The following is a 26593-nucleotide window of genomic DNA, read 5'->3' as shown; positions in this document are numbered from 1 at the left end:
AAAAAATGTTGACTCTTCATTATGCAAGCGATACATTCATAAATACACATACAGGCATCACATACATCAATAACCCACGAGGATGGCTTTTGACTGCGAAAGTCGCAACATATTTCGTACCAGGCACATTGTCACAGAAAAAAAAAAACGCAAAGCATACGAGTAACAACGAGTGTTGTATTACTAATCTAAACAGGGCAACATCTATAGCGCATTTAATGTTTCGCGCACCGATTCGCCGTAGTAACTGCAATCTAGAACATCTAAAAACACAAGTCCTGGCGGTGTTTGAAGGCATCTAACACTTCAGTCCACTAGGCGGGACCGTGCCACAGCGTTCATCACACCGTGTTCTTGGCATCAAAGCAAACTGGCTTTACTCGTCCGGGAAAACCCCTGGCGTCTTTGTTGCGTATGGGACGCGTCAATGCTTCAGCATGCTGCAGTAGACGCCTCCGAAGAGCAGGAGCAACCTGACGCAGGCAGCTCGACCGAGGTCCCAGAGGGCGGCCGGGCTCTCCGGTGCGCCGCTGGTGAAGGTGATGCGGCCGTCGAGCATGGGCATCAAAGGCGAGTGCTTCTTCAGGTACTTTTGCAGGATGTGACCGTCCGTTATGTCTGCGTCGTAAGCCAGAGGGAAACAACTGTTGCAGGGCTCAGGAATGATCGGTCTTATACGCAGAGCGCGGAGGGCCAATATCTTAGTTGATCAGCATGAGCGAAGACGTGACAAAGGTTAGAGCCGAACAGAAAGAGAAATGCCAGGGAGAAAATAATGATTCATGCACAAATCGTGACAAAACTCCGGCCGCCATTGATCCATGTGGTGAGGAACTTAAAGGGACCCTGCAACACTTTTTGTAGCGTATGTTACACTGGCCGAGGTTGAGCAGTTTCCCGTGTGCAGTGAAGGTCTGTTTTGCGCAAGCGCGAGGGACATTGAATTGGATTGGCTTGGCTTGGCTTGGCTTGGATTAGATTGTGTTGGATTGTGTTGCGTCATAGCCGCGGCAGACGCACTGGCGCCGGCGCGTGGTGTGCGCCTGAATTGCGCAGTAGCCAAGTCTGACGCTGCACCGGAGCCGCTTGATAGCCGTTTCGCGTGGCTCGTGAAGAGCCGTGCTGAGCATGCGCGAGGAGCAGTTACTGGACAGGACTGGACTGGACTGGATTAGACTGAATTGGACTAGACTGGACTGGATTGGACTGGACTGCTGAACTTTAGCTCACGCTACGTATATCCTGGCATAGCAGAGCTAAGAAACTACTATTTCTTTTTTCAATTTCTTCAGACATCTTAAATGCTTGCAGCCAACCAACACATCCGGTACTTAGATTAGGGGGCCGCAAAGTATCCAGCCAGAAATTACTGCTTTACGCCCATCAGATAACTCAGATTTTTGCTGAAAAGATTGCTGTCTCTTTCCAGGTCTTGGCGTTCTTCGATCGCTCGAATTACGTCATTCACAGCGGTGTAGTGGCTATTGGCCGGCTTTTCTTCGGTTGCAGCAACGAACGCATTCACGAAAACACCAAAAGTAACGGAAGGCGTATCTTCTGCGACAAGCAAAACACATTCTGGCGATAACTATAGCTTTCGCAGTGCTTCCAGATGCTAAGAAAAGGGTGAAAACGTTTATTGAAAGTGTTGCAGAGTCTCATAAAATCCAAGAAAATTTCTTCCGGTGGTTCCTTGTACTGGATGCTCACACCACATTTGTATCGGGGCCTTCTCTTACCACTTATTGAGATGATTTTATGTGTTATCCAAGAGCATTAATGCGATTGCGTCGCTAATTGCCGCCGGTGATGACTCCGGTTGCCCCATTGATTCTTGACCGCAACGAGTATTTTCTGAGCTGGCTGCCACTGGCTATTCTCAGGAGTTGAGTTCCAGCCTGGGGCCCATGCTCTGCGTTACGATTCTCAAGTTTGAATATCCGAGTAAATTTTGGGGTTTAAATTTCGCGCTTATCTTTTTTTTTTTTTTGCTCTTAGCTTGAAAGTCCCCTTTTGCCGATGCTACACATTTTTTTTTTCGGCCAGTACATTGTATACGAGAGCATTCCGGGTATATTTATACATCCAGCGTGTATGTGAGTTGAACTTGTGTTGAATGCGATGTTAGGGAAGCTGTCCTGACCAACGTTTCTAGATCCTCTAGTAACGTTGGTCCTGACTACACTTAGTCGGAGTTAAGGGGGGCGGGGGGGAGGGGAGCGACAAGAACACTGCTTACGAGTGGTGAATCCTTAGTGGCATCCTTCACTCAATAGCGGACAAGCAGGCATCCCACCCGCGTAATGCTTCTACTTCTGACAGCAAGGAACAGGGCTACTGTCCACAAGAGGTCAAGGCAGATGACGAGTACCTCGTGTACACGTATATACAGCCCGGCAATAACCTTCCCCTACTCTCTCTATTATCCGTGCCTCCTGGAGTATTGGCTCAGCTCGGATAATATGCTGTACTTGCCATACTTTTAACGTTCTCTTGCGGATCAAGCCCTGCTCTTCACGAGGTTTTAATTTAATTTAGCCCTAAAGTTCTCCACCTCCGAACCAGCCAACTAAAGCTGGCAGTGTTCCGACCCCAGCAACACTGGTGATGCCCGCACGCGATGCAAGCAAGAAATATACGCTGCCACGTTGTTTAATTGATTGTGGGGTTTAACACGCCGACGCAACACAGGCGATGAGGCACGCCGTAGTAGACGGCTCTTTGATTAATTTTGACCACCTGGGGATCTTTAAATCGCGTACACACCGGCGTTTTTGTTCTTCACCTCCATCAGAAAAGGTGCGGCCACCGCGGTTTGGAATCGAACCCGCGTCCTCGTGCTCAGCAGCACAACGCCTTAGTCACTGAGCCACCGCGGCGGGCGCTACCACGTTGTTGGGATGCCGTATAGTCTGAAGCATGCTCCGGGAACCGCCGGGTATCTTACACGCATACAATTTAGCCTTCAAGCAGTTTGCAGTAAGAGGTGCTTTCAGGGTTAACACGAGCTGCGGATGGGTGGTTGGTCCTCGATCTTTTAAAGACGATAGTCTTTCTTGGGCTACTTAAACCCAGAAATTTTGGTCTGTGTCTGTCTGTCTGTCTGTCCGTCTGTCTGTCTGTGACTCGATTCAGCCACCCAACCAAAGTAAAACAACGCGTGCGCAATAGTCTTATATAGTCGCAGCTAAATGTGCCCGTCTAAGTCCGGCGTAATGTTCATACTTGACAATATCGTTGAAGAACAACGACACATTACGCATATACAAAACAACAAATTATTACAGAAGTGATACTTGCAGCGTTCCTTTATAAAAAATCGTACATGTTTGATTTCGGCGAGATTAAATACTTCATCAACTGAAGAAAAAAATATCACTCCGCCGGCGCCTGCTGTCTCCCGCGCCATATAGCCTTCTGGCGGCATTTGAAGAAATCAAGTGGCAAGAGTTACGAAAGGTTCCACTAGATAGGTTCCACGGTCTGCTTAGAAAGCACGTGGACTAGAGAAACGCGGTTCTATAAACGTTGAAGTAGGGCGCCTCGATTCACACGCGTCTTCGCCGTACGGCAGCGTTGACATCGAGACACCCAGTTTGGAGCAGGGGAACGCGGGAAATTTAAAATGATTTAAGCAAACCTTTGGCGTCTTTACCTTGGGAGGAGCGCGACGCAACATGAACAACATGAGAGGTGAGCGGGAAAGTGAAGGGAGGCATTTACTTGGCAAAAGTGAGATAAAGACTATCGTCTTTTAACGACATTTGCAACGAAAGGAGCAGATACGCGGCCAATTTTTTATTTTACACTCAGTGAAAACTGAATTTCATATATAGAAAGAAATGGGAGTGTATTGTTTTGTCCAGACGTAGCCATCGCCTGAATAAAGTTCGATTATTTATAAATATTGACAGTAATAAGGCGTTACAGGGGACGCTGGCTAGTCAGGGCGCAGAAGAATTTTGGTATGAAGGTTCACACTGCTCTCACTGAGTTGTGATGCGGACGTGAGGTCTGGATGCAACGTTAGCCACAGCTGTCTAGCGTTACATCTTGGCGTAACTGTAACCATCACTAGAGTTAACCATTAAGCAATAACTAACAGTGACTCCGGCTTGTCAGTGAGCGGAAGTGGTTCTGTTCGGTTGGGTACCAATTCGAACTGCTGTCGCCGTGAGTTTTGAATAGGGAGTGATGTAGACTGCAGTGTTTGCATAACTCAAAGGGACAGGCAACCAATTTTTGTGGAGTCCATGTCCTCTAGCTCATATGAAATACAGCGTTTTATATAGTGGGGTGGCAAGAAATTTCGAAACAAGTTGGCGGATATAATTTTCATTTGGCACTAAGCTTTCTGAAAGGTGCAGCCATGTATAGTGCCTTATAAACTCCGTCGGTACCATTGCGTGATTCAAAAAGCGCAAAAAGGAATAGGAAAGGCTGCATTTTGTTATTGCTTAAAAAGGACAGACAACCGATTTTTGTTGAGTATACATTTTTTTATCCCTAATGAAAAGGCATCACTTAAAACCCGAAACGGTTTTGCTGATAACGTCCTAGAAGTTTTAAAATGGGAACTCTTAGATCTATCAGCCGTACGTATCCCGTCAAAAGGAATGCTGGGAACCTTGATAGTGAGCCGTGTGGCAACATACTTTTAACTGCACATGAGATAAAAAAAATATTTAAAAACTTGTCCCTGGCTAAACAACATTAATGCGCAACTTTTCCTGCTCCTTCATGCGGTTTTTGAAACTAGCATTGAAATCGACGGAACTCTTTGGACACGTAAGGTAGAGAGTCACGCCTATACACTATATGGCGCCAACTTTCAGATTTCGGACATGTTAGTGCAAAATTAAAATTAGTTCCGCATGTTTATTCAGAAATTTGTTGCGGTTATCCCAGTATATAAAAAAATACTCTGGCTTTCATATGAACACATGCACTCCTCAAAAATCGGTTACCTGTCCCTTTAAAGGGACCTTGCAACACTTTCGATAAACGCTTTCACTCTTTCCTTCGCGTCTGAAAGCACTGCGAAAGCTACAGTTATCGCCAGCACGGAGCGGCACTGCGTGATTTGCTCGTCGCACCAGATACGCCTTCCGTTTCTGCTTTGTTTTTGTGGCTTTATTTTTGAAGTTGCTATCGAAAAGCGTTCATTGCTGCAACTGAAGAAAAACCGGCCAACAGCCGCTACATGGCCTTGGTGACGTAATCCGTGCCGTCGAAGAACGTCAAGACCGGGAAAGAGAGAAGAATCTTTTGAGCGAGTTTAAAAGTTTTCTGATGAGCATAGAGCAGTAATTTTTGGCTGAGGTACTTTGCGACCCCCAAATCTAAGTACTGGGTGTGTTGGGTGACTACATTCTGCAAGCTTTCAAGATTTCAAAAAAAGTTGAAGAAAGTGTTGCAGTGTCCATTTAAAGCTGGGGACAGCTTTTTTAATACCTCTTTTCATTTCACATACAGTTAAAGGTATACTGCTGCACGGATCACCCTCACGGTTGGCCGCATTCGTTCTGGCGGCTTACGCAAGGTTGGTTGATGCAAAACCGTTTCGGTTTGAGGCGTTTCAACTGATGGCCTTCCATTTGGGATAGAGAGTGTGTAGTTCACAAAAATCGGTTGTCTGTCCCTTATAAAATGAGCGATGATTGCAGCCACGTCTGGACGCAACGCTAGTCCCAGCAAAAAAAAAAAAAAAGAAAATAAAAAATGGGCTTGATTCCTCTGTCATAAGAACCGGTAAAACACGTAGGCGAAAATGTGCAGCGAACTCTGCAGCTGAGCATGAATTGCGGGTCGGCGGCTGTCTTGTGGGTGCGGTTGGCGAGCGATGTCCTGCTGGCGGGTTGCTTCGGCAAAGGTGTACTGGCGTCATTTCCGTGACGGATATGACGTGAGTGAAATTCCGGCATAAAACACTTTCGTGTTAAAATATAAAACCCGAAAACGAACAACCCTAAGTACTATAACGTACTCTTTAGTGCTAAAGGTTGCTTCCCCGCAAGAAAAGCCTGAGCGCAGGGGTGCACCCTTTACAGGCCGCTTGCTTCGTTGTATTGGCGTCACTTCCGTGACGGATATGACGTCAGCGGAATCCTTGTGTATCCGGGAATAAAACACGTTCGTGTTAAAAAGGAAAACCTTTTAGAGGGTAAAACTTGCCCGCAGAATCCGTCTACCGGGCAAACGCAGACATAGCGAAGCGGGCCCATTGATGCACTCACTGCTGTCAATTTTGTAGCCACGCGGCACGCGTGAGAAGTCGTAGCCGCCACCACCTCCAGCGATGAATCGAGGCATGGCCACGGTGTACCACTGGATTTTGATCACGCGCTGGTAGGAGGGTGTCCGGCAAGCGGTGCACAGGATGGACAGCTGTTTCACGCGAGAACCAACATCTGCGTTCCGGTCGTACTGGACACGCATGCCTGCGCGCAAAAAAAAAAAAAAGAAAGGGGGGGGGGGGGCTCAGGTTTAGCACTCGTAAACCTAGTATCCCGACCGAAGGCGTACGCCCAGACGGCCACCCGGGCGCTGGGTGGACCGTGGGGCGTAGCGACCAAGCTCCGGCGAAGCGGCCGTTAAACCTCCGTCTAGCCACGTGGTACCGCAGCAGCGAGACTGCAAGCGAATGCAACTGCGACGCCTTTTCTCAGCGGATCACGTGGCGAGACGTCACACTTGCGCCTATGGGCCCGCCGCGCACAAATACAATGCCCGAAACGGGGAAACAGCGGAGAGGAACAAAACAGTAACAAGCCTTACGTCGCACAAAACGTATCCTCCCAGGTCACGTGGTTCTGTTTCTCTCTCGCGCACGATCCTTATGCAAAAAAATGGCATCATGCATCACGCTTCCTTACAGGTAACGTGATGTAGTTTTTTCTCTCACTCCTTCAACTCACGTCTGCGCGCATAGCATGCGAGAGAGAGAGAGAGAAGAAGGGAGGGAGGGAGGGCGGGAGGGAGGGAGAGAGAGAAAGAGAGTCTCCCTCTCTGAAATGCGCGCTGGAAATTGTCCCCCCAATGGTCGCTTTTAGTGCGACCGAGTGTGTATGTGGGCAAGAATGTAGCGGCAGCTACGGGATGCAAATCAAACCGCTAACAAAACGGCGTAAATTTGAATAGTTTAGGTGACAATCCATGTCACAAAACGTTTCACCAGTTTTCACCAAATATCATCTGGTGTAGCCATTCCGGGACATCAACACCAGGCGCACCCAAATTTCACCAGATTTTCAAAATCTGGTGCCGAATTTCACCACCTGGCAACGCTGCCGCGTTTTTTCTCTCAGAGCCGGGTACGCTGACTGGCTACAGCATTTAACGGGGCCCACCAATAGCGCAGCCGTACTGTTGAGAGATTCGTGCGTCACACGGGTGCTTCACAAGCGCTCTGTCGCACGTCAGAGCGGTGCAGTGTGGCGGCAAGGAAGCGGTAGGTGAGCAAGGAAAAAAGAAGGCACCTTTGTTGCGTGTTTGTTCGGCCCCTGCTTTACGCAGAGGTGTAATATTTGGTATACATTGTCGTGAAGGGGTGCTCTAGCGATTGCGCGATTAAAATGGCGACCTTCAGAAACCTATTTGGGGCCCCTTTAACGTGAGAGAGGTCACCCCATATACCCAACGACGGAGAGCTGCGAATTATGATGACGCTTCCCAAGGGGTACGTTACCGTTTCACCTGCTCAGGAACAGGCAACCGCAAGCACTACACGGAGCGTTTTCAGTTGCGCGTTGTCAGTCCATACACGCACTCGAGCACGCTGCAAAATTCTCCCTTATTCATTTTCTCTCCCCCCCCAATTTCTTCCTCTGCCTCCAACACTTTCCTCTTTCCTCATCAACCTCGGTCTCCCTATTCCTCTTTTTCTCCACTCCTGTTTCGTTACCCATTCCCTCTATCACACTATCCACCTTCCCCCCACATCTCGCTACAACCTTATTTTGCCAAGCCCTCTGCAAAACCCTACCTAACTCCCTTTGTCGCACTTACTATCGAAAAGACTCACCAATAACATTTCGGAATGCTTCGGGGGACGGGCTCACCAGACAGCGTTGTGCCAGAGCATCCAGCCCAAATTTGCTTTATCTGGCGACGCACGACGGCGGGGCGGATTCGCGCCTCAGTCAAACCGCCCGTGGCAGACGTGCCCCAACATGCCGGCGCCGCAGAGCCGCCTCTCCGGCTGGGCCAAATTATGCTTCAGACGACCGGCCCGCGGTTACAGTTCCTGTATGTAGCTCCCCTAGGGGAGCAGAGTTGCGCGTCCATCCGCCATCTTGAGTTCCAGGCCGTGCGGGAAAGCCACCCTTCTCGCGTGAAAAAGCTGCCGCCGGGCCGCCGCGCCAGTGGCAGTGGCGAGGAGGAGTGGCGAGGAGCGGCCGGGCAAAAACTGGCGCACGATATTGGACCGCTTATCAGATGAGCGGCCGCCGCTGCCACAACCGCCGCTGCCCAGTTGAGGAGAACTGATTGTGCGCAGCACTGAAAGCGGGCTTTCTGTCGAACTGGAACCCGCGGCATGTGGCAATCAGACGCGCAACTCTTGCGCTACGCGATACACAGGAACTCTCGCCCGCGGTAGACGCGCAGCGACATGCCTGGAGAGGCTGCCGCTGTGTCGCCTTCTCTTTCCCTGTCGAGGCGGCTCGGCTGACGCAACCGCTTCGCCTCCATTCGTCGGATTCAAACTTCGGCCAGCGAGAGTCCTGACTGGAACGATTCAAACCGCTCGCGGCTTCAGCGGACTCCCAGAGGTACAAACCCGCCCGGAGTTGGAGCAGAGGATGACAGATTCATAGAGAGGAGACACAGATGATAGAGGTGACATATTTACAGAACACAGGGGAGAGAGGGGCATATTTACAAGTTAACACAAACATAGACTTTGTGTGTGTGTGTGTGTTAACTTGTAAATATGCCCCTCTCTCCCCTGTGTTCTGTAAATATGTCACCTCTACCATCTGTTTCTCCTCTATGAATCTGTTATCCTCTGCCCCAACTCCCACACCAGCCGGCGTTCCGGTGTCCACCCCTCTGTTTCTACTCTCTATGAATCTGTTATCCTCTGCCCCAACTCCCACACCAGCCGGCGTTCCGGTGTCCACCCCTAGGTGTGACAATTTACGCCTGCTGGTGGTCTTTCCTTTCCTTTTTCTTGACAATAAATTCATTCATTCATTCACTGCGAGCGCGGCACTTTTCGGAGGCACTGAGTGGGGACGTGCTGTCGCCTTCGTGTGGGCCATGTAACGCTTTTGTTACCCTTGTACATACTGTATATAAATGTTGCTTCAACCAGAGTCCTTCAATGCTTCTCTAACCCGCCGCGGTGGCTCAGTGGCTAAGGCGTTGCGCTGCTGAGCACGAGGTCGCGGGTTCGATTCCCGGCCGCGGCGGCCGCTTTTCTGATGGAGGCGAAAAGCAAAAACGCCTGTGTGTACGAGATTTCGGCGCACGATAAAGATCCCCAGGTGGTCAAAATTAATCCGGAGCCCTCCACTACGGCGCGCCTCATCGCCTGCGTTGCGTCGGCGCGTTAAACCCCACAATCAATCAATCAATCAATCAATGCTTCTCTAGTCATGAAACTCCCGGCAAAGTTTCGTACGGGGACAAAGGCTACCGCGAAGGGCGCCACCGCAGATCGGAGAGCATCGGGCGGCCACCGCTGCTCTGTAGCCAGACCGGCAGGCAGGAACGCAGAAGCAGCATGCCCATTCGCACCAAATTTTTTCGCCACTCACAAAATGACAAGTCCATTTGAGCGGACCACGACACGTAAAGCGAAAGCGCACTGCTGATAAGGCGGCGAGCGTCTGTTTTATCTTACTCCGTGGTACGTTACCTGCCAAACGCGCTCTGACCACGCCCCCGGCTGCACTCCGATCAACACCAGCGCCGCGGCCCGGCCTCCCTGGGCAGCATGCGAAGCTCTCCCATAGCGTGACGGCGAAGTTTCATGACCAGAAAGGCATTGAAGGACTCTGCTTCAACTCTTCGTCGGCTCGAGAACTTAATCGCTCTGCTTTGCGCCGCGTCAATAGCGGACGGAGCAAGGCAACGTCACTATACCGGTGATTGCGCTCGGATGGCCAGTCGCAAGTTCGAGAGGGCCCAGTCCCAACAGTGGTGACAGCGTCGTGGTGGCGGATTCCCAAGAACAGCCAGCTGAGCTCAAACAAACCAAAGTTTTCGCGCTTACCGAGCATAAGAACGACTACCTTTAAATTATGCGTTCTGAAGCGTCTTCATACGCATGTCACCGCCTGCCACGACAGTTCCTTTTCGCAGGCTATCAAGGCATTGCGAGGTGCTTGCGGAACTGATTGCGTTATCGTCGTCGGCGTCCGTATACAAGGTAAGGTGATAAGACCCGCGAAGCTTGCGGCTTCGCAACGCCCTGCATGGACCTGTTTTACGTGGGCCTGTTTTGCGTAATGTATCCCAGGCGTGGGCGGGAGAAGATGGAACAGCGACATGGCTTTAACTCCCGTATTCATAAACCCTATTTTCACTTATCTTCAGCGCAACTAATATTACCGCCCCGGGCCTCAATCGGCCCCAATTACACATTTATTTCAACAACAAACGCAACCCTTAACCGCGGCCACTCGATTAAACGACACCTCTTTCATCGTGCGGCCGTGCCCTGACAGTGGCTTAACTTTATCGGAGCAAGCAGGCTGCAGGCTTGCTGCCTATCTGCGAGAATCTGCACTCTCGAAAGTGCATACCGTACTTGTCGCATTTCATAATTCGGATAAAAATGTAGCATAACTGGAAAGTGTAAATACTTGGTGTGTTTCTATGGGAACAACGAAAAAAATGGAGGACGCTCACACTAACGCGTAAGATTTCAAAATAGCGAAGCTGGACGCAACACTAGCGTGTTTTCTCTTTTTCACCTCACGGCGTTGTTTAAGTGTCGCCGCTTAAACAGGTGGCGGCACGGGTCCCGCGTGCTTCTGTGTTTCCTCCTCACCTATCTCTCCGCCATCGGGCGCTGTTCCAATCCGGGCGCTTGAGGAAGGGGGTGTGGTTTGACCTCTAGCTCTCAAGGTCAGAACTGGTCACCCCGCGAAGACTTCCCGAGGTAGCGTACTGTAGCTTTCGCTACAAAAAGGAACTCCAAGTACACCTGAGCCCTACTCATGGATTCTAACGCGAAATGATTAATGTACAGTTGAGCGCCTGAGACGCCCTGCTTTAACCTTGTGTTGTCGAAGGGTTCTGTAATCTTGCTGCTTGGGACACTCAGCTTTGCTACCAGCCTTAACGCTTTTGAACGGCTTTGATCTGTCCCCTTGAGCATTGCGCTGCTGCGCCTTTATGCAGCCGGGTCATGGCTGACTATGTCGCAGCTTGTTTGTTCACACGTTCCGCTGCGTTTTGAAGCAACGCTTTCTACCTCTACCAGCCAATGGTTCTTTCGTGGCGTGCGGGACAAGAAACTCCCAACGCGGCTGCGGAGGGAAGGGCGGTTTTCACTCAAGGAGCATAGTGTAGATGGAACGGCGAATTTACCCAGCGTAAAGTCCCTAGGGGCCTTAACCCAGAGTTCTCCGCGCGCTCACGCCGGTGGGCGCATCGGCGCGACCCGGCTTTGTCGTCCGCATTAGCAACTGTTTTCGACCTGTTTAGGCGCAGCTTCGCGCCCTTTGAACGCTTCCTTCGCACGGCTTGATTAAATTGTTCGACAGCACCTCCTGGGTAACCCGGATACGGTGGAATTAAACGGTCGTACGGCGAACATACGTTAAAGATTGGTTTGCAGGGCACAAAAAAAGTTGAGACCACATACAGACATCTGGCCGCTAAACAAACACTACCTTTTGCGCGCTGCTTGCCACGAATGGGACTGCGTTTTCTAAATTGGTGACTACCAATTCGGTTAATGGTGTTTTAACAGGTATTACTAAAGGCGAAATGAACAACTGGTTCTGATAAATAGCGATGATAAGAGTTCCCTCAGCTTTCTCGCAAATCACAAACTTATTAAACTAACTAGTTTAAATCGGTATAAATTGAAATCACTACGCTCACATGCCGAATTGTTTCGGTGCCCACGCTTGTGTCGCGCGGTGATGTAGCCCCGAGTTAGCACATCAGGATGGCTAGGTTCCACTGTCTCGCCCTTCGAATGACGCTCCTCGCCGTTTTCTTTCTGCCGACACACGTCCGGGCTACAGCGGCGGCGTTCGCCGCTCTAGCCCGGCCGTGTCCGACGCTTCTGCTTTCGGGACGCCGCCCCTGGGAATTCTAGGTATACCAAAAGGCAGAATCTCTTTGTAGAGCCACGTGTGGGAATTCAAGTGACGTCGCATGGGCAGTTGTTGCGGGTGTCGTTTACAGCTTTGCTTTCCAACCACTTTCACAGCGGATCGGAGCCAATTTTTTTCCGCTCCCGCCATTCGTGATGTATTGGCGTGCATGCGACCACCTCTCGCTGTTGCGGAACGCCTACTGCAATGAGGGGCTCCCGACGGGGCTAGCTCTACTACTGCCGAGTTTACGCTTTAACCGCGTTAAAATTTACCGCGTTCAACCGCGGCAAATTTTTCTACCGAAGCGAATGTCCGAACACGCACGTATACTTACCGGAAATCTGTAGGAACTTGTCGGCGTGGCCGACATCGGTGTTTATTGAGTGTTCCATCATGGCCCTCAGCGTGTCTCCCTGCATGGTGACGAGGACGTACGGGTTGTCGTACGGGTACATGTCGAAGAGGTCCACCAGGCGCACCTCGCCTGCGTGGAGACCACAGGCGCGTCAGGCGACCGCGCCAGGCGACCGAGACCACGCCGAAGCGCCGTGTGAACGTCACGAAGGCCGCACTACGCTACGTTCTAACCGAGGGAGCAGCTAGGGGGGCGGGGTAGGGAAGGGGAATTTTTAGGGCGCTCTGTCCCACACGGTCGTTCATCGCGTCGCAATGACTTTCAGCCGCCTGAACGCCAGTGTGGCAGATGTGACGTCACAACACGTGGTCTCCCAGCTGCACTCGCTCGAAGCCTCGCAGCTGCGGTACCACGTGACTAGGTGTGGGTGAAACGGCTGCTTCGCCTGCACTTGATCGCTCAGCGGCAGCTGGGCCGTCTGTGCGCGCGCTTCATCGCAAGCTAACCACTTGACTAAGCGACGGTTTAACGGCTGCTCGCCTGCGCTTAGTCCCTCAGTTCCGCCATCGCTGGCGCGCCGGCTAGGCTGTCTGTGAGCGCCCTTCAGCGCAAGCGAAAGGGTTCACGAATACAGTAGATATAGCTAGACGACAGGCTGCGAAATCTGAAGCAAAATAAACTTCCACAGAGCACTGTGCATGATCTTTGCTAGTGTCACTAGATAAGATACAGAGTACCGTGTCACTGAGACACGCAAGGGAGCAACGGCGGCCATTTTGTTGTTTATCAGTGTTGCGGGATTGTCGCTTCTGCGGCATCACCGCTAACTTGGCTAGGTCATTTGTAAACAACACTGCCGAAGGCGCAGCAATAGGGCATCTTCGGACACACTTCTGCAGCTGAAGTGCTGCGTAGCGCGTTATCTTTTATTCACGTTCGGAACGACGCCACTCACGCGCAGCCGCAGAGCAGGGAGGACAAGCTGAGACTACCACAGTTGACCGAAGGAAACCCATAAGCAACGATATGGCGGCGCCCATGTACCGTCGCAGTGTAAACAAGTGTCACGTGATGTGAACTGACCAGTGATCACGGCGGCGGCACGGAACAATAGGAGAAAAGAGTGCCGATACTCTGTAACCTTATCTAGTGACACTAGTCTTTCTTTGCATTCGCCCGTGGTAACTAGCGGCGCCCATGAACCGTCGCAGTGTAAACAAGTACCACGTGATGTGAACTAACCAGTGATCACGGCGTCGGCACGGAACAGTAGGAGAAAAAGAGTGCCGATACTCTGTAACCTTATCTAGTGACACTAGTCTTTCTTTGCATTCGCCCGTGGTAACTAGCGGCGCCCATGAACCGTCGCAGTGTAAACAAGTACCACGTGATGTGAACTAACCAGTGATCACGGCGTCGGCACGGAACAGTAGGAGAAAAAGAGTGCCGATACTCTGCAACCTTATCTAGTGACACTAGTCTTTCTTTGCATTCGCCCGTGGTAACTAGCGGCGCCCATGAACCGTCGCAGTGTAAACAAGTACCACGTGATGTGAACTAACCAGTGATCACGGCGTCGGCACGGAACAGTAGGAGAAAAAGAGTGCCGATACTCTGTAACCTTATCTAGTGACACTAGTCTTTCTTTGCATTCGCCCGTGGTAACTAGCGGCGCCCATGAACCGTCGCAGTGTAAACAAGTACCACGTGATGTGAACTAACCAGTGATCACGGCGTCGGCACGGAACAGTAGGAGAAAAAGAGTGCCGATACTCTGTAACCTTATCTAGTGACACTAGTCTTTCTTTGCATTCGCCCGTGGTAACTAGCGGCGCCCATGAACCGTCGCAGTGTAAACAAGTACCACGTGATGTGAACTAACCAGTGATCACGGCGTCGGCACGGAACAGTAGGAGAAAAAGAGTGCCGATACTCTGTAACCTTATCTAGTGACACTAGTCTTTCTTTGCATTCGCCCGTGGTAACTAGCGGCGCCCATGAACCGTCGCAGTGTAAACAAGTACCACGTGATGTGAACTAACCAGTGATCACGGCGTCGGCACGGAACAGTAGGAGAAAAAGAGTGCCGATACTCTGTAACCTTATCTAGTGACACTAGTCTTTCTTTGCATTCGCCCGTGGTAACTAGCGGCGCCCATGAACCGTCGCAGTGTAAACAAGTACCACGTGATGTGAACTAACCAGTGATCACGGCGTCGGCACGGAACAGTAGGAGAAAAAGAGTGCCGATACTCTGTAACCTTATCTAGTGACACTAGTCTTTCTTTGCATTCGCCCGTGGTAACTAGCGGCGCCCATGAACCGTCGCAGTGTAAACAAGTACCACGTGATGTGAACTAACCAGTGATCACGGCGTCGGCACGGAACAGTAGGAGAAAAAGAGTGCCGATACTCTGTAACCTTATCTAGTGACACTAGTCTTTCTTTGCATTCGCCCGTGGTAACTAGCGGCGCCCATGAACCGTCGCAGTGTAAACAAGTACCACGTGATGTGAACTAACCAGTGATCACGGCGTCGGCACGGAACAGTAGGAGAAAAAGAGTGCCGATACTCTGTAACCTTATCTAGTGACACTAGTCTTCCTTTGCATTCGCCCGTGGTAACTAGCGGCGCCCATGAACCGTCGCAGTGTAAACAAGTACCACGTGATGTGAACTAACCAGTGATCACGGCGTCGGCACGGAACAGTAGGAGAAAAAGAGTGCCGATACTCTGTAACCTTATCTAGTGACACTAGTCTTTCTTTGCATTCGCCCTTGGTAACTAGCGGCGCCCATGAACCGTCGCAGTGTAAACAAGTACCACGTGATGTGAACTAACCAGTGATCACGGCGTCGGCACGGAACAGTAGGAGAAAAAGAGTGCCGATACTCTGTAACCTTATCTAGTGACACTAGTCTTTCTTTGCATTCGCCCGTGGTAACTAGCGGCGCCCATGAACCGTCGCAGTGTAAACAAGTACCACGTGATGTGAACTAACCAGTGATCACGGCGTCGGCACGGAACAGTAGGAGAAAAAGAGTGCCGATACTCTGTAACCTTATCTAGTGACACTAGTCTTTCTTTGCATTCGCCCGTGGTAACTAGCGGCGCCCATGAACCGTCGCAGTGTAAACAAGTACCACGTGATGTGAACTAACCAGTGATCACGGCGTCGGCACGGAACAGTAGGAGAAAAAGAGTGCCGATACTCTGTAACCTTATCTAGTGACACTAGTCTTTCTTTGCATTCGCCCTTGGTAACTAGCGGCGCCCATGAACCGTCGCAGTGTAAACAAGCACCACGTGATGTGAACTAACCAGTGATCACGGCGTCGGCACGGAACAGTAGGAGAAAAAGAGTGCCGATACTCTGTAACCTTATCTAGTGACACTAGTCTTTCTTTGCATTCGCCCGTGGTAACTAGCGGCGCCCATGAACCGTCGCAGTGTAAACAAGTGTCACGTGATGTGAACTGACCAGTGATCACGGCGTCGGCACGGAACAGTAGGAGAAAAGAGTGCCGATACTCTGTAACCTTATCTAGTGACACTACTCTTTGCATTCACTTGCGGTAACTACCATTAGAGGTGTTAAGCCTGGGCCATTTTTTCGTGGAGCGAGGCGGGCATATCGTATATGATGAAACAAGAACCGAGTCGGTCGCGTACCCCCGTTGACGCGCTCGTCAAAGCTCTTGACAAAGGAACCGGCGTTGACGACCACGGCGTTGATCTGGCTCCAGACGCCGGACACGGGCGGATCCGAAAAATGGTCAAACACGGCGTCGGCGAACATGTTACCGCCATTGCACTCTTCTGCCGAACACTTGGACACGTGATTCTCGATGAGGACCTGCGCGGGCACAAGCGGTCGGTATACGCGCGCACTTCGGCCGTGGGTTTCTATAGGGATCGCACTTCGTCGACAACATGCGCGGTGGATTCGGCGGATTTTATAGCGAAGTTGTATATAGCTACCCTCCGGCGGGGCGACACGAAAAATACGAATGTTCCGTAGCTCTATCAATTTAATGTATGCATAGTAGGAAGCAACCATACTCAAATTGTCCCCTAAGGCAACCCTATATCGCTCCGCCAAGTTTCATCTACTTGTCTTAATGAGTTGTAAACGTTACAGAATTACCGTCAGCTGTCAATACATTGCCGTGTACGAAGGAAGTATGGCTACAGAAAACGGCTGCAACTTATGTTTTATCGAAAACGCCCTGAAACAAATTAAACGACAATTAGGCGGTAAGATGCGATGACGATAACGTTACGCTGAATTTCATCTACTTTTAATAATTAGTAGTTCACAGTGAATTTGTAAATATTGTGGAATTCCCATCTGCTGTCAATACACGGGCTTCTACGGGAGGGAAACGGAGAGAGAGAGAGAGAGAGAGAGATAGAGAGAGAGAGAGAGAGAGAGAGAGAGATAGAGAGATAGATAGAGAGAGCGAGAGAGAGATAGAGAGATAGAGAGAGATAGATAGATAGAGAGAGATAGATAGATAGATAGATAGAGAGAGATAGATAGATAGATAGAGAGAGAGAGAGATAGAGAGATAGATATATATATATATATATATATATATATAGATAGATAGATAGATAGATAGATAGATAGATAGATAGATAGAGAGAGAGAGAGAGAGAGAGAGAGAGAGAGAGAGCTCTTTATTAGAAGAAAGCAGAGAGGTCTGCAGGCATGTATTCGCTTACATGCTACTTTGCGGGGATGGGGTGGAGGGAGTAAAGGCTTTAAAAGAAGTAGGGCGAAAGAGAGGGGAAAAAAGGAAGAGGTAAAAAAGAAGGCAACATGGAGTGTTCCGTGGGTCACGTAAAAGTCCAGGTGGTCTCACAGGATGACGATGTAGAGTTCTACAGTGTCTCTGCGACGCCGATGTCGTGTAAATAACCAAACAGTGCATCTAACACTTTTCGCTGGGATGATGGAGATGAACGGAGAGCCCCATGTTTGCCCCCTAGTATAAAACGTTAGTCCTTCTGAGTTTCATTCAGCTGGTTAACTACGAAGTATGCTCAATCGCAAATTACAATTTAAACGCGTACATGCGTCGACTGCGACAAAACATGCCACAGATTCGCTACTCTTCCTTCTTCACAAAGTGGAAGTGGTGATGAATTTTTAACGCATTCTTTTCGAATAATTGTGCACCAAGCCACATTTCTTATTGTTTCCGATGTCAAATACAGACAAAGTAACTATTGCAAACTTTTTCTAGTAGGCATCGGCTTCTTCTTTGCACGCTGACTTTTGGTGATGGTGTTGTTTGAAACCAGCGGTCTTTTCTGCCTGGCTTGCAAAAACATGGTTGGGACGGGGACAGATTTAGTGGACGGTACCGAAGGGAGCATTTTGCTTTCTTGCCACATAACAAAGGACGGAAAAAAAAAAAATCAACCAACAAAACTTCGGCTGAGAATACTGGAGGGCGTTCTTCGCTTCGCAAATGGAAAGAAGCTCGTTTAATTCGGTGCTCCGAGGGAAAAGCTTATGCTAAGTTTCCGGCTTTGCTCGCACACCGAAACGGGCGTGGTTCACGGCTAGAAGCTTCAAAGTGCCGCGTGAATCGGGATGTGGCGAAAGAGACACCATACAGAAGTAACTATGGAGACACCTTCTAACGGTCACGTGATCGCGCACAAGTTCGAAACGAAGCAGACTATTCGATTAGCGAAGATTCATGGGAATGGTGGTATTCAGGCATTGTTGGTTGATCTCACGAGAGCTCGAACATGCGTGTACAGGCGCATTTTTTTGTTTTTTCCTATATCTTCATGGCCTATATCTTCAAGCCAGTAGACAAAGGGCAATCCGTTTTCTATAGCATGCGTAATTTGCGAAAAAGAAAAGTGGAAAGGTGGCGTGGGTGACGCGTGGTTTCCGGCGGCTGCAGTTTTTTTTCTTCCAACTTTGGGGTTTACCGCATGGCAAGGTGTAATTGTTCTAAAATTTGTTTCAGAACTAAAACTACACCAAAATGACAAACAGTTCAAAACAAAGCTTACGTTCTGCCATAAACAAAAAAAAAATTTCAGAAAAAAATCGCGATATCCGACCAGACGCTAGCTTTTCGCTCGCTGTGACGTCCCTTATCTCCATATACCTGCAATAGTGACCAGCTTCTAAGTGATAGGTAATGTCGGCCAGATATTCTAAAACGTATCAGTAACTTATCGCTTGGTCAGAAAAGTGTATATATACGCAAAAAAAGATTCCCTCCTGTGCTTTTTCTAAAAATGTGTAATTTTAAAAATCAACATAAAAAAATTCCGCTCTCGATGTTCTTCAAAACTGGGGAACCGAGACTCCTCAAGAGGGCAAACAACACTGCTGGGAAGTATGTTGCACTATTTTGTTGGTACCGCAGTTATTTGGTACCCGCGTTATTGGTACACGCGTTCGAGACGCGTCGTGCAGAATGCTCCGCTAATGCCGCTGCTTTTACCAACCGCGGTGGCTCAGTGGATAAAACGTTGTGCTGCTGAGCACGAGGAGGCGGGTCCGATTCGCGGTCGCAGTGGTCGCTCCCCGTGTGTACGAGATTTCGACGCACGGTAAAGGTCCCCAGGCGGTCAAAATTAATCCGGAGACCTCCACTACGGCACGCCTCATCGCCTGCGTTGCGTCGGTGCGTTGAACCCTACAATCAATCAAATCAATGCCGCTGCTTTTCTGGCTTCGCGCTTTGAAACAAAGGTGTGTGTTTGCATTCTGCGACCACAACAGGTGATTTTCAACGTTTCATGTCAATCGAAAAGAGATATCCGCATTCTTAATCTTTTTTATCTGCAATGTTTGAGCGCTAGCACAGTACGCCTGTGGCGAAGACGTGACAGAAAGCCTCGTCACTTTTTTCATAAAAAAAAAAGCAGGGTAATGAAACAAGAGTATTTTGGTGCGACGGCTGCCGTAACTGACCCCGTGCCAGCAACCTATTAAAAAGGGAGCGCCTGTTTAAAAATTGCGAACTTGCTTAAATGATCAAAAATTGAAAACTGCGATTGGTTTTGATGCCGAAAGAGCACCGACATTTACCAGGACACGTCTGTATGCATAACTCTGCCGTGCGATTTAGTTATAACAAAGTTCCAGTCACAGCACGAACAAAGTACTGAAACAGGAAAGGTCATAGGCGTGAGAGTTTTGGCGTGAAGACATTTATTATAGCGAAATAACGCGGACGCCTGGTAATTTGCTGGATGGCGTGGCTGAGATCATTTCTTTCATATCCCTGTAATGCCCAGTGTATCATTTATGATACGTAATCTTTCGGATTTTTTCACTCCCACCTGTTCGACCGCCAAGAAACGCTGGCTGTATCATTTCTGATACCTCCTGAGCGTTTTTTTTTAGACTATAGTTTCATAACTGGACGCATGGAGTCCCACATACACTTTGAAATATAGCACTCTCCATCGTAAGCGTGCCGGTGGGTCTACACCAGCTTTTTATGGGTATATGATACCTTATAAACCTAAAATATATATGTAGGTATACATATACCTACTCTTTATGTGTGTATGATACAGTATGTATTTTCATAACCCTGGGAGAAAAAAAATTTTCGCCTTTATTGATTGTTTGTGTCCCAAATTATAATGTAATAAAGCATTATAATTTTTGTCTATTGTTTTCTTTGTCTGGGTATTACAGGGATATTAAGCCTTTCATAATACATGATCATAACCATAAAATTAAAGTGAAATGCTTATAACTTTTTCGTTACAACTTGGACGTTCATACATTCAAACACAGCACACCAAATTTCTTGTAAGGGCAAATGAAAGGTCCCCTAATCTCAGAATAGACAGGACTGCTTTAAAAAAAAGATCAGGTTAAAAAAAAAACAGGTTTTAAACAGCTCAACCGGTTAGGTGCTTCATTACAACTGACTCTAGCCTCACGATAAGTTCACGCGCTCGCGGCATCTCCCATGGGCTCGTCAGAGATGGCAACTTAATTGGTTGTCCATGCGCAGAAGCTCGCTGCCTCATTGTTATTTCAATTGTCGGTATATCTGTACCCTCGGCAAGACAGATATCATTTTTTAAAGGAGCCATGAAGAGAAAACACAAGTTTGTTTCATTCAAAAGATTGCCTCGTTAGAATCATACTGACACCACTTTTAACGTAAACTTCACTCAAATAAGCTACACAATTTGGAAAAAAGGGAATGACCATGTGACCCACTAGCTCAATTCCCGCACATAACCTATGATGTCACATGGGACAGCTCTGGGATTGGAGGAGGGCGGCATAAGCAAACGCAAATTAGGCAGAGCTTATAAGCTTGCCGAACGAGCTATTTGTGCTTAAATTTAGGGCACATTCTTTTCAAAGCCGTACGAATGGTGGGACAAACTGTGGAAGTTACGAAAGCACACGTAAACAGAAGTGCCGATGCGTACTGCTGTTGGTACTGCGTGCACTATGCTTGGTTTAGCTGCACAGGACTGCGGGGCTTTACGGTTGTCTCAGACTACACTTTCCCATTGACGCAAGGAACGGTGTCTTACGTGACCATATTTGTGAAGCGAGCACTATGTTTCACCAAACGATTTTTTTCTCCGTGAACAAAAACAAGCCTGGCGTAAATGCGGTCAAAAACAAACGAAAGGCCACGGAGAAAAATTGTTGCTCCGTGCCAAAGGCAGAAAACGGCTTGCTACGGTATGGTGGCGCCATGTAGGTTCACTAACGGCAAACAAGGCCTCCCAATTGGCTGCAGAGCTATGGTCCCTAGAAAGACATAGCAGAGCGGTCGGTTCCCGTGATGTCATTGCAGACCAAGAAAACGCACGATTTAGCCGGAAAATCAAAATTTTAACCTAAATTAATTCATTTCTTTGTGAATAAAGCATCGTTTGCATTCGGACAAGCCCTGGGGGCACTATAAAACAAGAAATCTTTCGAATGACACAAACATGTATTTTGTCTTCATGGATCCTTTAGTGCAGAACACTTTATGGGCTCGCCTTGTCGTCGTAGCTAGCTAACAGTCGATGTCAAGCGACTGCCGGAATCAGGCGGCGCAGCGAGATAGCGGACCCAAGTAGAGCCTGGTGTACTGTCGTCAGGGAGTCACTGTCACGCTGAGGCTTCGAAAACCACGTGGTCTAAATAGTCATAACCGTTCGAACCCCGTGAACCGCTGACCCTGGTCATACATCTCCCCGTTGTTTAGCGCAAAGAAAACTGCGGGTACATTTCAGGCAAAATCTGTGTACGTATATAACCGGCAGCTTCCGCGTTCATTTAGGTAGGAACGCTCGTTGGATTGGTTTTTACGATGGTAAGCGAAAAAAGCGTCCGCGAAAGAAAAAAATGGCGCGTTCGAAATGACGCAGAAAGGCTCCAGCCGCGCAAGAAAAAAAAATTACGCTTTAGAAATGACGCAAAAGAGCTCCAGCATACGAAATTAGAGCAAGCACAAAAATAACAGAACTCCCGCGGGCGCAGTTCCAGTCAGGGGCGCTCGAGCACTGCGAAGGCGGGAAATTTGAAATGCATTGCGAGGCAGCAGTAAGCGGATAACGGCGCTGCAGCCCATTATGGCGAATCACTGCTTTGCACTTCTGACAGCTTTCACATTGAGTGGAACGGCTCTAATTTCTTGTTGAAGCGAGCCCAATAAGCGTCGCCTGCGAAAATGCGCCCATCGGTGAGAGGCCATGACATTTTCCCTATAGGTACCATTGAATGATTGATTGCAGGGGTTTAACACGCCGACGCAACGCAGGCGATGAGGCGCGCCGTAGTGGAGGGCTCCGGATTAATTATGACCACCTGCGGATCTTTAACGTGCGCCGAAATCTCGCACACATGGGCGTTTTTGCTTTTCGCCTCCATCGGAAAAGCGGCCGCCGCGGCCGGGAATGGAACCCGCGACCTCGTGCTCAGCAGCAGAACGCCTTAGCCACTAAGCCACCGCGGCGGGTTATAGGTACCATTAGGAGGTCAACGTCACGGAGCAAGATCTTGCTCCATGGTCAACGTGTCCCCTCTGTAGCACCCAACCCGCACGGAGTCAGTTACGGCAGTCGTCACACCAAGAAAACTCTGTTTCGTTACCCTGCTGTTTGATTTTGCTAAAAGAAAAGTGATGATGTTTAGAGTTTAATGGCGCAAGGCCGACTAAGGGCAAAGAGCGCCCTAAAAGAAAAGTGACGCCCGCGAAGGCGCTCTTTTTGTCGGGCCTTCGCCACAGGCGTATAGCACTCAAACATTGCAGAAAAGAAAGTATAAGAATGCGAATTTCTTTTTGGGAATGATGATGTGGCACAAAATGCGGACAGACACCCTTTTATCAAAACGCGAAGCCAGAAAAGCAGCGGCATTAGCGGAGCATACAGCACGACGCGTCGCGAACGCGTTACTCCGGTAGTAATAAAATAATGCGATATATTTTTCAGCAGTTGTTGTTGGCCCTCTTGAGGAGTTCTGGCTCAGCAGTTTTGACGAAAATCGAGTGACGCATCTCTAGAAAAAGCACCGCACTCAATCTTTTTTTTCTCGTATATTTATATAGTTTTTCAAACTAGGCGATAATTTACAGGTATGTTTAGAAATATCTGACAGACATTACCTATCACTTAGAAGTTGGGGTCCTATTCTCGACTGCATAAATTCACGGTGAATTCGCCATGTTTTTTTTTTGTATAAACAACACGTAGCCATCAGTGACGTGATGCATGTGTAGCTATGACGAGATGCAGTGTAATTTCACGCTTAGCTCATACAGATCACAACCAAGCTATCAACTATCGCGGAGGAAAGGATGTAAAAACTCTTGACTTGCATTATAAAAATTAGGACGGCACCTGAGGCTGGCAAGAGAAACATATTTCTTTAGGTTACAATTGGCGTCGACACCCCAAACTGATCAAATAACGTTGATCCAAAAGCGAGCGAACGGAGGGTGTTAAGCAAAAGAACAACACACAACCTTTTTTGCCGTATCTATTTGAGGCGTTTTTTTTTTCTAAATGGGCCAGATCAATTTAGCGCGAATTTGAGCAACAATCGTAAATTTGTTACCGAACCTAACTACAACGCCTTCCAAGCTATTATATGATATATTTAACATGTCAGCTAGTGGAAGTTTATGGCAACAAGTAATTAAAAATTAATCCGTAAATTTGAGCAGTATTGAGGTGATAAGTTGGCATTTGGCTCATATTGAATTGAAACACTGGAGTTGATGCGGAATTCTTATGAAAACTTTATTTAAATTGACTTTCAAGCATGATGTGATTCAGTTTCTATGGAAAAAGCATTAAAATATGCAGCAGGTCTTCGAGAACGGTATGACCATACATGGAGAGCTCGTGAGTCCTCTTGGCCCCATTAGCAGCTATTTTTGGAATTCTTTTCTAGTGATAATTTTCTTGGGCACTAAAGTAAGCAATCTCTCCATTACTTTGCCACGAATTTCCAAAATGCTTCAGAGGAAGGCTGTTCATATTTTCTTCAACTTAAGTGGTTCGTACTCTCAGAAGGGGGTGGGGGGTTTTACCAGAACTTGTAAGCGGTGGCTATTTAGTTACGTGCTAAAATGGTGAATATGGGAGTAAAAAAAAAATGCTATAGCCACAGTTATTTCGTAGGAACTGGGGAAACGAAATGAAATCATTGTTTCACATCTGTTTGGTTTGTTCACTTCTTCCGTTTACTTCGTCGTTGACATCTGGCAACATCTTTTTCAGATCTCCTAATTTTCGTCTGCATTCGTAATGAGCAAGCTCCGAAAAGCAAAAAAAAAAAAAAAAAACGTGATAACACCCACGAAACAGTCTGATCAGTCAAGCCAAAAGCAAACTCCCATTGGGCAAATGAACTTAATTGGTTCATATTGATCCGTGAAACAGCAGGATATGGCCCATTTTCGATACAAACTACGATCTGCGTACATGTTTTCAGGGCGTTATCTCAACTATTTTCTTTCCATCCCTTTTTTAGGGGGAAGTTGCCGAGTTTTTCTTGTCACTGCAGTTTTAGGCGGCTAAGTTCCGGTTTCTAGATCTGGCTCACCTCGAAAAAAAAAAAACACGTCTCATTTATTTCTTTCAATCGCTTGAAGTGACATAGTTGAGCTGTCTGCTTCAATGCAAGCTTTGTTGCGTTATCAGCTTCCCGGCCGGCACCGCCTCCACGTTATCGTCTGCTGCTATGATCACGTCGAAAAAGGCGGCCGTGACCACGGAGCAAGTTTATCTTGCTCCGTGGCCGTGACCATCGGTTGTACAACGCAGTAAGGACAGCAAAACGCTACGTCTGATAACGGCAGAGCGTACTGATGCCGCCAATTCACTCACTCGTCAAGCTCGAACTCAATCAACGCAGTATACTGCGTTGATTGAGTTCGTTTTATTCATTATAATGAATAAAACAGTCAGATTTCTTTATTTTTCTCCTGAATTGGATCATGTGACCCACCAGCTTACTAGGAGGAGTGTGGACAAATGTCATGCGTTGGGTTCTTTTCAATGGAGAGGCTTGTACTGCCCTCTAAGTTGCTGTTACGCCAAACAAATAATTGGTATTTTATTGCCAAACGTGAAAGGAAAATACGACACGTTATTTTTATGCTCCGTTATTGCTTACTTGGAAACAATCAAAACTAATAATTATTTTGGCAGGAAACTTTTAAAACGCGTGTCATGCGAAACTGCGCCTGCTGCAAATTCACGAGAATATAGCGGCGCTGAAGGTCGGCGAAATTTTTTGCCCTATTTCACAGCGACGTCAGCCGCCATTTGCAAGCTGTTACGTAACAACACGTCACTTTCACGCAGGCTGAAGTTGCAAAGTGTGACGCGAACATTCTCGCCAACTGTCTATATTACGTGACGTCTTCTCAGCCAACCACAGAAAGGGCGTGACATGCAAGCCGTATTGTTGTTGAATAGCAAAGACAGGCCTACGTTGTCATGTCCGCTGCATTTCGTCTAGTTTTTTGTTTGTCTGCCGAGAATTATGCGCGTTCAGTAAAGAGAAAGAAGGAAAATGTCATAAAACGTCAAAATGACGAAAGTACGCACAACCGCTTTGTCAACCGGAAGCTTTGTCGACCGGAAGCACGTGACGAAAATTGAAAGCCAGTCAGAAAATACTTCCGGCAAATTCACAGTTCACGGTGAATTTAGTGCGCGGAGAATAGGGCCCCTGGTCACTATTGCAGATGCCGAGATAGGGAGCATCAAAGTGAGCGACAAGCTAGCGTCTGGCCCGATTTCACGATTTTTCTGAATTTTTTGTTCACGGAAAAATGCAACGGTTGTTTCTGTTTGTCATTTTGGTGTAGTTTTAGTTTTCAGACAAGTTTTAGTCAGAACATTTACATCTTGTTATGCGCTAAGCCCCAAAGTTGAAGAAAAATAACTGCAGCCACCAGAAACCGCGTCACCCGCTCCACCTTTGCAATTTTCTTTTTCGCAAATTTCGCATGCTATCGAAAACGAATTGCACTTCTGGGCTCCCTGGCTTCGACGTAACTCACAAACTGAGAAAAACAAAAAAATGCGCGTGTTCATGCATGTTCGATCTCTCGTGGAATCAACCTTTTGTGAATAACACAAATGTTGTGACAGAACACATCAGGGAGTGAAGCACCTTTCATGCGAGTTGTAATCAGGCCTTCCACCGTTTGCCAGACATGGCGGAACAAAGTTAGAGAACGCGTTAATTTTCGTAACTGCATGCGGAATGAAATATGAGACACTGCCAGCAGCAATGCTCGGGTGGTTATGAACCTTGGTTGTTCCGATGACAGTCTCGGCCTCCGGCTCGATCGCATCTCTTATCGCGTTCATCAGAGCGGTTGTGTCCGCGTCTGCGATGGAAAAAGAAGGCAGTCAAGTAAGTGCAAGTCAACTGCCCCCCTCCAAAAAAAGAAGAAAATGACGAATCTAAGCCGGACACTC

The 26593-nt window shown here is 48.2% G+C and overlaps 1 protein-coding gene across 1 annotated transcript; it reads right to left on the bottom strand.

The window, feature by feature from the left end:
* On the bottom strand, positions 1–26491 carry LOC144151597 (protein 5NUC-like). Its single transcript, XM_077682706.1, has 5 exons — positions 26423–26491; positions 16310–16493; positions 12616–12765; positions 6237–6440; positions 1–618 (listed from the first exon to the last, which is right to left on the bottom strand). Exons 1-5 carry the CDS (start codon positions 26480–26482, stop codon positions 425–427), a joined length of 792 nt encoding a protein of 263 aa, XP_077538832.1. The 5' UTR covers positions 26483–26491; the 3' UTR covers positions 1–424.
* Positions 26492–26593: the final 102 nt, after the last annotated feature.

Source organism: Haemaphysalis longicornis, unplaced genomic scaffold, assembly GCF_048455015.1.
Source record: "Haemaphysalis longicornis isolate Haplotype H1 unplaced genomic scaffold, Haemaphysalis longicornis Haplotype H1 scaffold_9, whole genome shotgun sequence".
Taxonomy (NCBI): Eukaryota; Metazoa; Arthropoda; class Arachnida; order Ixodida; family Ixodidae; genus Haemaphysalis; species Haemaphysalis longicornis.
The sequence above is the reverse complement of the archived record's forward strand: the minus strand, read 5'-3'. Positions and strand labels throughout refer to the sequence as shown.

Coding starts and splice junctions, on each gene's coding strand:
- LOC144151597 (XM_077682706.1), bottom strand. CDS start 26,482: ATGAACGCGATAAGAGATGCGATCGAGCCGGAGGCCGAGACTGTCATC. Junction 6,441..12,615: donor CAAGTTCCTACAGATTTCCG/GTAAGTATACGT, acceptor TTTTGCGCGCAG/GCATGCGTGTCCAGTACGAC. Junction 619..6,236: donor TGGCTACAAAATTGACAGCA/GTGAGTGCATCA, acceptor CTTACGACGCAG/ACATAACGGACGGTCACATC.